Source organism: Corylus avellana, chromosome 3 (assembly GCF_965113065.1).
Source record: "Corylus avellana chromosome 3, dhCorAvel1.hap1.2, whole genome shotgun sequence".
Taxonomy (NCBI): domain Eukaryota; kingdom Viridiplantae; phylum Streptophyta; class Magnoliopsida; order Fagales; family Betulaceae; genus Corylus; species Corylus avellana.
In genome coordinates, this window is record NC_142492.1 from 20,082,324 (window position 1) to 20,091,991 (window position 9,668).

Below are 9,668 nucleotides of genomic sequence, written 5' to 3' on the forward strand. Positions count from 1 at the left end.
GAAAATTTCTCCAATCCTATTTGAAGGAAAACTTTGTCCCAAAAAAAATTGCCAATGACTTTTCCGAGGACAATGAAAAAACAAAAATAATCATAAACTTTTGTCAAAAATACAAAAATACTCCTATAAGTTGGAAAAAGTTTTTTTATTTTTAGCTTTTTATTTTTTGTATTAAAGTTATTTTCATCATTATGGGGATATTGACAATTTTTAGTAGTACAGATTGGTTATTGTGGCAATTAAAAATTTAAAAAAGTATTATTAATTAAATGATAGTTTGAAGAGTACGTGAACTTACCAACTTTCCAAAATATAAAAAAGAGAAATACTTTTTTATATTCATATATGTGAGATGGACTATAGAAAGCAAAATACAAAATATATATATATATATATATATAAAAAAACTAATAAAGGAATAAAAATAAATAAAACTGCGGCGTTATAATGTAAAATAAGAATAAAAAAAAATTAAATAAGAAAAAGGAAAAGGAAGTAAATAAAGAAAATGGGAATCCCAACAAACTGCCAATCATATCAAATGTATCCATATGCTACAGAGACAGTAACAAAAGCTATTTCTTAAGTCATCTTTACGTTAGCTGTCCTTCTCTTCCCATTTTTGACGCCTTCTACTCTGCACTCACTTTAATACTCTCTCTCTGATTGGAAAAACAAAACGAAAAGTAGAGAGAGAATCAGGCAAAACCCAATTCCTCTTTTCTGTTGATTGTTTCTCCAAAACCCTATATTTCTCTCTACATTTCTTTCCTTTCCGAGTATTTTTTTCCTTGTTTACTCTGCATTTATACTCCTCCAATTCGTTTCTCGTTGACAAAATCGAAAACCAACAAGATTCTCGCACACCCAAATCCTCAATTTTTAAAGCCTCTCAATTTCTCTCCAAAGCAATTCAAGACACCAAAAAAAGGAACCATTTTTTCTCTGAAATTGTAAACTTCATTGTGCGGATTTTTATTTTTATTTTTTATTTATTTATTTTTTCCAAATTTTGGGGTGTGTGATTCTATGGCTGCGGTGGCTGAGGTGTCCGGTGAGGCAGCGGCTGCCAACAACATGGATTCGAGACCCAAATCGGAATCGGAGCTCAATGTGCAGAAGCTTGTCGATATGTTCAAAAAGTTGAATCCTTTGGCCAAGGAGTTCTTTCCCTCCTCTTACTCACATCATCAGAGCAATAATCACTATCACAACAACGGTCAATTGTCGCCCAACTTTTTTCCCACCGCCAATAAGCCCTCCAGCAACGACAATTTTTCGACCAATCGGAGGGTAATGATCATCCTCACTCGATCTCTCATTGTATTTATATCGTTCTTTTCGCTTTTAATTTTTATCCTACGGTATGAATTATGGGGTTTGCTTAATTTTGTCATTTGTTTGGATTGTAGCAAAATGAGTTCTTGTTGGTTTTTGCTTATTGACTCTAGTATTTTATTATTTATTGGTGTAATGTGAATTCAGTTGAGTGACTGAATTGGTATATTAAGGGGTTTCTTTGGATTTTTTGTTTTCCCAATTTTTACTGTAGATTAGTGTGATTTGAATTGAGTACGAGAATTATCTGTAGTAGATAAGGTTCTAGCATCGATACTGTTATTTATTGGGGATCCCAGTAGCATTGGAATGATATCCAATTCCTCTTTGTTCAATTTTTTGAGTTAAACGAAATTCTCCATTTCTATTTGTAGTCTGAAGTTTATGTTGGTTCTTGTTTGTGTTCGTATTTAGTAGGGTTTTGGCTTTTGATCTGTAATTCTCTCTTCTTATTTTTCATCCACAAATTAATTTCTTTGTCATGGCTGTGTTGGAGTCTTTTTTTTCCTGTCCCTTTCGTTTGTAAATTTAATTTTTACTTTTATCAACTTTATTGTTTGTGTAAAGTAGAGTACAGCATTAGGTAATTTTCTAGTGTTCATGATGCCAATTGAATTTTTAACCAGTCCATGGTATGATCCTGAATATTTGTCCAATTATCAGTCTAATTGTTAATTCTGATTGAGATGCTGGAACATTTCAGTGAAGGTAGTTTTCCCAACTGCCCTTTCCTTTAGATGATGATAAAGCTTCATTGTTGGAAAGAAAAAGAAAAATGTTGAGAAATAGTTTCTGAAAAAGTTTCTTGCAATAAGCATTGGAGTTTTACGCTCTTTGTATGAGTTATATTTCTTCATTATATCGCTGAAGCTTTAAGTTTGTAATTCCCAGAGAAGAAACAACTATAACCAAGGGAGGAGAAGGTCAAATGCGAGAGCTTTCAAAGCTCAGCGGGAGGATAGTATTAGACGAACAGTTTATGTTTCTGATATCGACCAGCATGTAAGTGAAAATTATGGGAATTTCTAATAATCTTAATGGTCAAATGTATAAATATAAAGTCTTTCTTTCTTCTGATTTTAGAGCAATAAAATGTATCAATATAAAGACTTTCTCTTGTTCTGATTTTCGAGTAATAACTTCAATAAATCTATTTCTCTCACTGACTTAGGTCACTGAAGAGCGGCTTGCTGCCTTATTTAGTAGTTGTGGCCAAGTAAGTTTCAATGCTCACTCCATCACTGATTGATCCAATCTTCTGTTCAGTAGTTTTAGTACGATTGAAGCTAGGTGTTTGATTTTAATTCGTTGATAATATTTTACTTTGTTTAGAGCATTGTTTTCTGTCATTAGTTTGAACGCAGCTGGTTCATTCTAATTTATTTGTATCGTTCATTTTGTTCTGAAGAAAACTTATATCGTGTAAAGTGGAAGTTGTCACTGTGTTGCTATGCAATCTCCCTTAATCCTTTTACATCTTTAGAGCAGTTTACAAAAAAAGAAGATTGTGGAATACAGTCAGCAACTATAAATATTTTCTTGAGTGCTTTTATGGATGTTTCTCATTGCCATTGCTGCCCACCCTTAGATGCATTTGCTCCTTCAGTAGCTCCAGGATTAATAACATTTTTAGTAGAGAGCCATTGGTTGGCATGATACCTTGGCATGCAACTTCTAGCAGACTGGTTGAATGGTAGTCCCCCATTCTTTGTACTTTTCTTTTCTTTTCCTTACTAAAACAAAACTCATTCTCTTGTTTGGCTCTTTTTATTATTATTAATTTTTATTTCCCACTCTTCTTAAGGTGTGGCGTGTGAGCTGCTGGTGGTGTGTATCTGGGAGTTGAATTCTTCTGCATGTCATCTAGGAGGGTTTGGTGACTATTATAAAGTGTCTGCCTCCTAATACGTGTATTTGGGCATGCCCTTTAATATAGTTTTCTAATGCATGAATGATGTAATGGAACAAGTATATATGAAAACAAGTCAATTGAAGATGATATTGAAAATGTCACTTGAATAAGTACTCTAGTCATGACTGCTGGAAATCTAGAATGTGAAGAACATTGAGTGTAGAGGCCTCATGCATGCTGGAGATGTGTTCTCTCCAAGCATGACTGATTCTTGAGTTATTTACAAATTGGAATTACACGTGTTACTATAATTACCTCACGATTCATCAAAAAAAAGAAAAAAAAAATTACCTCATGGATAGCTAACGTACACTGGTAATGGTTTAACATTACTTCAAAGTCTGAACAATGGTATGCCATTTTCAGTCGTTTTAGGTTGTTTGGGGTTATGCTTAATAGTGTGGTGGATTTGTTTGCATGTTGGTGGACGGGTGGTCATTCTCGGAGTTTTGTCGTGTGGAAAATCGTCTCCCTTTGTCTTAAATGGTACATGTGGAAGGTAAGAAATGAGAGAATGTTCGAAGGAGTAATGTTACAAGTCACTCTTGTGTCCCTCAAAGAATGATGTGGCTCTTAAATCACCATTGAGCTTGTGATTTATCATTATTGGATTTTGATTAAATTGTGATTTTAAAAGTCACATCATTTTTTGAATGACACAAGAGGGACTTCTAAAATTACTATATTCGAAGACCAAGAGAGAACTTTGGAGGAGCTCAAGTCATGTTTCTTTTTTTCTCTTTTTACTTTGACAACTGCTTGTTTAGCTCATTTAGTGATTAGCTTTTCTAATTTCCTTGTTCTCTTTTCTTCTTCTACTTAGGCGTTCTCTTGTATACTTCTTGTGTACTAGTGTTGTGCCCCTATATGCTTTTTAATATATACAACATTACTTATCCAAAAAAAAAAAAACTCTGAACAATGGGTGTGCAGGACATGTGATAACTATGAAAGTCCTCAGGGTTTGGTACTTCATAGCTGTCAAATCAGACTTCACTAGTTAGATAAAGAATTAGTTGTGGTGGGGAGAGCTATAATTATTTTGGCCAGTCAATTGACATAATGACATTCAAATAAAATCAAGCTAGATTTAGTGTGATATACAATTTTTGTAAAACTGATATTCTCTTTTGCTCTGTCATTGTCTATTATATAATTTCCTTGATAGGTGCAATTCTATAAGAAGGTTCATCTTTTCTGATTACTGTTGTATATACCTCCAGTTCTCCATCACCAATTACAGATTCTTTGACTATTACCCCGTGTCTTCAAGTTTTGCCAATTTTATTCTCTTATGATGAGGTTTCAGTAAGTACATTATTTGAAGTTCTTGTTTTTAAGAAGGGTTCAAATCTGTGCCTTTTATGGATATATTTTATGTTATTTATTGGCTGAAAGGGTTTGTGGTATGTGCTTCTTAACAGGGGTGGTATACTTTTTTACCATGTTCTGTGATCATTTGTTGGTTCTTCGAGATAGGTGGTTACTGTGCATGCTAACAATAGTTGGGTTATGTTGCCTTGTGTTTATTCAGTAGTTAATACTTTCTGTTTTATTTTACATGCATTAGATATCCACTAGAACTAGTTATTGGTATTTTTTAGAGAAGTTGGGTGTATCCAGACCTTTCCACATATTATAATTTTTTAAGTCTTGATCTACTTTCTAAGGGAAGTTTAAGGCCATTTTTCTTCACCTTGATTGAGTTTGAAAATACTGCCTCAAATCAGCAAGATGAAGGGTGCTCAAAATTACCCATAACTCCTGAACAACCACCTTTCCCTTGCCAAAGAGCCATATCTAAAATGTCGCCTCCTCTTCTTATAAGTACAGGAAGGAGGGTGTAGTTGTAGGGTCAAAATCAACCTGGTAACATATGAATAAGAAAAAAGAAAAAACAACCGTTACTCTCTCTTTACTGCAATTTCTAAACTTCTCTTTTCTGCAATTTCTAGATATGCTCTTTAAAATTTTCCTACAGTTTAATTTAGCTTGGTCGAAAATCTTCTCATTTTCCAATCTGCACTTCAACTCATTATTCATTAATCTCCCGTGAATGTTCTTTTATATGTTCCAAGTGTCTGATAATGTTAGGTTATCACTTGGGTTGTGTTTTGCAATAGCTTTGACTGAATCTGTTCCTGTATTTTGTTCTTCTTAAAGCATTTGCCATTGTTTAAAAAATTGACTTTTTCGCGTTTTATATAAAAGGACATTATTTAATATTTGATGAAATGTTTACAATATTTCTTTATCTAATTCTTCTTCTGTACTCCTACACTTTCGAAAAGGTTTTGATTTTAAAGTTTCTAATAATTCCTCTCAACTTTCCTCCGCCTGAACAATTTTGTATCTGCCCTGCTCCATGAGGAGTAAAATGCTTAGCTTTATGCCTTTGCCTTTTCGAATATTGATAATATCTTTCTCTACTGATATGGTTTGTATTTTTGAGGGAACTAGGCTTTTTGATAATTGCCATTGCTTTGTACTATATAGTTAATGTGGTGGATGAGATCTGAAGTTCTATTGTCATTTTACTTTTGAAGGTTAACGATTGCCGAATTTGTGGTGATCCACACTCAGTTCTTCGTTTTGCATTTGTGGAGTTTTCTGATGAGCGTAAGTTGATTGTTTGAGCCTGCAAGTCTTCCAACTGGCTCTCTTCCCCCCCTTCCTAAAAATATAAATGGTAACCATATCTTACATGTTACATGGATCTTGTGCTAATAGATGGTGCAAGAGCAGCTCTAAATCTTGGTGGGACAATGCTTGGGTACTATCCAGTTAGGGTCTTACCTTCAAAAACTGCCATTCTTCCAGTGAATCCTACATTCCTTCCTAGGGTATGAATCAATAACTCTTGCCCTTTTTAGTTGTGTTAATTTCTACAAAATGCCAGCACAGCATTTGTGTCGTGAATTGACTAGTTATGAAGTTCATAACTCTTACCCGGACTAATGGTCTTGATTGACCGCTCTGTCAAAACAACTCAAAAGATAAAGAAGTATTGTTAATTTCTTATAAAGATTTTACTTATCAAAATTTCTTATAAATATTTTTGCTGTATTAGTTTTTGATGATTGTAATTTAACTGCAGTCAGAGGATGAACGGGAAATGTGTGCCAGGACAGTCTATTGTACAAATATTGATAAGAAGGTATTTCCCTTGGTTTTATTTGGAAGTATTAGCTTCCAAATATTCTGATGATACTTTTCCTAGTTGCATCTTAGTGTTCTGGATGATGCCCAATAGATTTGTCATTATGACTTTGTGCATGCATATCTAATTATTGTAGTTGAGTTACTTCATGAGTAGTCTTTTTAATTTTTCTGCCTTTTTTTTTGGCTTTGTCCCCCATAAAATGTTTGTTTGTAAATGCAGGTTTCTCAAGCTGAAGTGAAGAACTTCTTTGAATCAGCTTGTGGTGGTGAGGTTGGGACAGTACTTAAACATGATTGTGTTTTGATCAGATGTATTAAGTTTTATGATAGTTGGCATTGTTTTAAATTTACAGGTTACTCGCTTGAGGCTTTTGGGTGATCATGTGCATTCAACTCGCATAGCTTTTGTTGAATTTGCAATTGTAAGTTTTCATTTACAGCCTTGGAAGTTATTTATGTTTTCTGGGAAAAATTCAGTTTGGATATATTTACAATGCTTACACTTCGTATTTTATTCAGTTTGGATATATTTACAATGCTTACGCATCCTATTTTGTACTAGTATTGTTGGATATGTCAATAGTAGGCTACAGAGGCGCTACAGCGCTCCCTCACACTAAAAGCCCTTTCCTCCAACTGTTTAAAACTTGAATAAACTTCCTCTTTCTCTAAGGGTGAGGTGCTGCCTGGCTGTAAAGTTCAGATGTTGAAAATATTTTCAGCATGGAGCTTATGTTCATTATATCAGATGGGGAATGAGCTCTAGCATTTTTGAGGAACTGGGTGGTTCCCTGGAAGTAGCTCTTAAAAAATGGGTTGTCTGTTTGATATAATTGCATATATTGTTCCTCTCGTTTTCTCTGTAATAAATGGGCAATCAGCTCTAGTTTTTCTGAGTAACTGGGTGCTTCTTCCGAAGTAGCTCTTTATAAATGGTATGTATCTGTTTGACTCAATTGCATATACTGTTCTATCTTTTTCTCAGAAATAAAATTGATCCTTCGCCAAAACGAAAACATGTCAGCTGTATCTTGAGGTATATATAAAGAGTAATGTTATATAATCAACTCCCAACCCACTCCCATACAACTTGACTAATGTGGCTATTGGATCAACCTTTGTACCACATAAAGTGACCCTAAAGAGGACGTTAAAGATTTAAGGGAGGGAGTTTGTTACGCCTCGGTCCCATATTGAGAAGATGAGTAGCCTATATAGGGTTGGTGGTTTATAAAAGATATTCATGGGTGCTAAGTCTCATATTGTTTACTTACTATCTCATTGAACCATCAATTCCACATTACGTCAGACACATGCATATGCTTGAATTTGTGTCCATGGTTTATGCATAATAGATGTAGATATGAGTAAAGATTCATCCAAGTATTTATACCATATTGCTCCCAATTCCTCTTACCTTTGCTTGCAGAAAGGGGCTCTTGCCTAATGCTGTCACGTTATTTTGTTTTCCTGAGCAGGCAGAAAGTGCCATTGCCGCTTTGAGTTGCAGTGGGATGGTCTTAGGAACACAACCCATCAGGTGTGCTCCCCAAACTGGATTCTCCTTTAAGTACTCAACTAAGTTGTAAGTCATTATATTTGAATCATGTTGATTTTGTAGGGTAAGTCCTTCGAAGACACCCGTGAGACCGCGAGTTATTCGCCCGACATTGCACTAACTAATCTCATAGTCCCTCCTAGACTCATGGATGGAATTTGGTCAACTTTCCAGTTGAGAGAAACTTTAATGTATCGAAGGGGTGGTGAAACTTCATTTTGATTCAGTATTTCCCTCCTTTTCGTTGCAAGAGTTATATTTTTTTTTTTTATTTTTTTTTTTTTGTGACTCAGCATATCGTGACCTTGCTTCAATTGAAGTTTTTACAAGACCAGGTCTCGATCTTTGAGAATTTCACCTTGTTCCATCCCCTTTGTTTGGTTTAGTAGGCACTTCATGTTGATAAATTGATCAGGGTAGTAATATATTGGGAGTTACTAGAGAGGAAGGATTCAAGCATGTATTCTGTTTAGGTGTGAAGCCAAAGAAATGCAGAAGGCCCTTAACAGCAGTGTTGAAGAAGGGTTCTTTTTTGTGAGCCACTCAGGCAAGAAAACAGAAGGGGGAGCAACTATATAGGAGGGTTGATATCACTAATGGGTACAATTATCACAGAAGGCATTAATGGAAATGCTTTCACTTTGATTAGTAGAGGTGGCCATCTAGCGAGTTTATGCATACCGGCACAGGCTATTAGTGTGACGGCGATGAACTTTTTGGAATGACCAATCCGAAATGAAAATTCAAAAGATGACGAGCTTAGTTGCCAATCCAATGGACAATCTTGATTAATAAAAGGGAAAAATATAAAAAAGCCTTCCAAACTACTAGCAGTTTTTGATTTAGTCCCCCTAATGTTCCAAAAGTGATAAAGTAGCCTCCTAAACTACTAAACTATTGCATTTTTGTCACTCCGTTAGTCAAAATCGTTAGTTTGGACAGAAACTGCAAAATGTCGTCGTTTTATTATGGGTAAGTTATTACAATGCCTTTTTATGAAAAAAAAAAAAAAAAAAAAAAAAAATTGGGAAAAATATAAAAAAGCTCTCCAAATTACCAGCTTTTTTCATTTTAGCTCCATAATGTTCAGAAAGTGATAAAGTAACCTTCAACAAAAAGACGTCGTTTTGCAGTTTTCGTCCAAACTGACGGTTTTAACTAACGGAGTGGCCAAAATGTAATAGTTTGATAGTTTGGGGGATATTTTATCACTTTTGAAACATTAAGGGTCTAAATCGAAAACGGTTAGTAGTTTGGGGGGCTTTTTTTTTTTTTTTTTTTTTTTTATATATTTTTCCCTTAATAAAAAGCATAAATGAGCACTTGGAGTCACTTTCAACTATGATGTTATGAAGGCCTTCTCCCGGAACAACTTTGATGGCAAGTAAAGCAGCCCTGACTTCACCCACCGAAGAATCTAGCCCTAACTTCACCCACTTAGGCATAATTCAAGACTTTCTCCTTTGGGACCACTAGATGCTCTTTATGGTTTAAGTTTCTATACTTGTTTTTTCAATTGGATAAATTGAGGGGACTCTCCATGTTAAACGCTATTTCTTTGAGTCCAAACCATATCTAGGGCAATGGCTATGAACAACAAAAAGGAGTGAGAATTCTATGGATTAAGATTAAACAAATTATTAAGAAATAAAATCATTCTAATCCAATCCTTAATATTAGAACCAACGAAAAAAGATA

The 9,668-nt window shown here is 34.6% G+C and overlaps 1 protein-coding gene across 5 annotated transcripts; it reads left to right on the top strand.

Annotated features, from left to right (window-relative positions):
- Positions 1 to 604: 604 nt before the first annotated feature.
- On the top strand, positions 605 to 8,330 carry LOC132175143 (polyadenylate-binding protein-interacting protein 9). 5 transcript variants are annotated; one of them, XM_059586982.2, is made up of 10 exons: positions 608 to 1,293; positions 2,230 to 2,340; positions 2,510 to 2,554; positions 5,797 to 5,869; positions 5,981 to 6,093; positions 6,348 to 6,407; positions 6,633 to 6,683; positions 6,766 to 6,834; positions 7,891 to 7,952; positions 8,034 to 8,330. In XM_059586982.2, the coding sequence occupies exons 1-10, from the start codon at positions 1,030 to 1,032 to the stop codon at positions 8,089 to 8,091; spliced, it is 906 nt and encodes a 301-aa protein (XP_059442965.1). In that variant the 5' UTR covers positions 608 to 1,029; the 3' UTR covers positions 8,092 to 8,330. The 5 variants fall into 5 exon arrangements, with proteins under 5 accessions (XP_059442968.1, XP_059442966.1, XP_059442969.1 ...); XM_059586985.2 differs by lacking the exon at positions 8,034 to 8,330 and having other exon boundaries at positions 605 to 1,293; positions 6,633 to 6,678; XM_059586983.2 differs by lacking the exon at positions 8,034 to 8,330 and having other exon boundaries at positions 605 to 1,293; positions 7,842 to 7,932.
- Positions 8,331 to 9,668: the final 1,338 nt, after the last annotated feature.

What these genes read in the sequence shown, in the direction of transcription:
- LOC132175143 (XM_059586982.2), top strand. Translation starts at nt 1,030, where the DNA reads ATGGCTGCGGTGGCTGAGGTGTCCGGTGAGGCAGCGGCTGCCAACAAC. An exon ending in ATTTTTCGACCAATCGGAGG is followed by an intron (nt 1,294 to 2,229) that starts GTAATGATCATC and finishes TGTAATTCCCAG; the next exon opens with AGAAGAAACAACTATAACCA. An exon ending in CTTTTGTTGAATTTGCAATT is followed by an intron (nt 6,835 to 7,890) that starts GTAAGTTTTCAT and finishes TTTCCTGAGCAG; the next exon opens with GCAGAAAGTGCCATTGCCGC.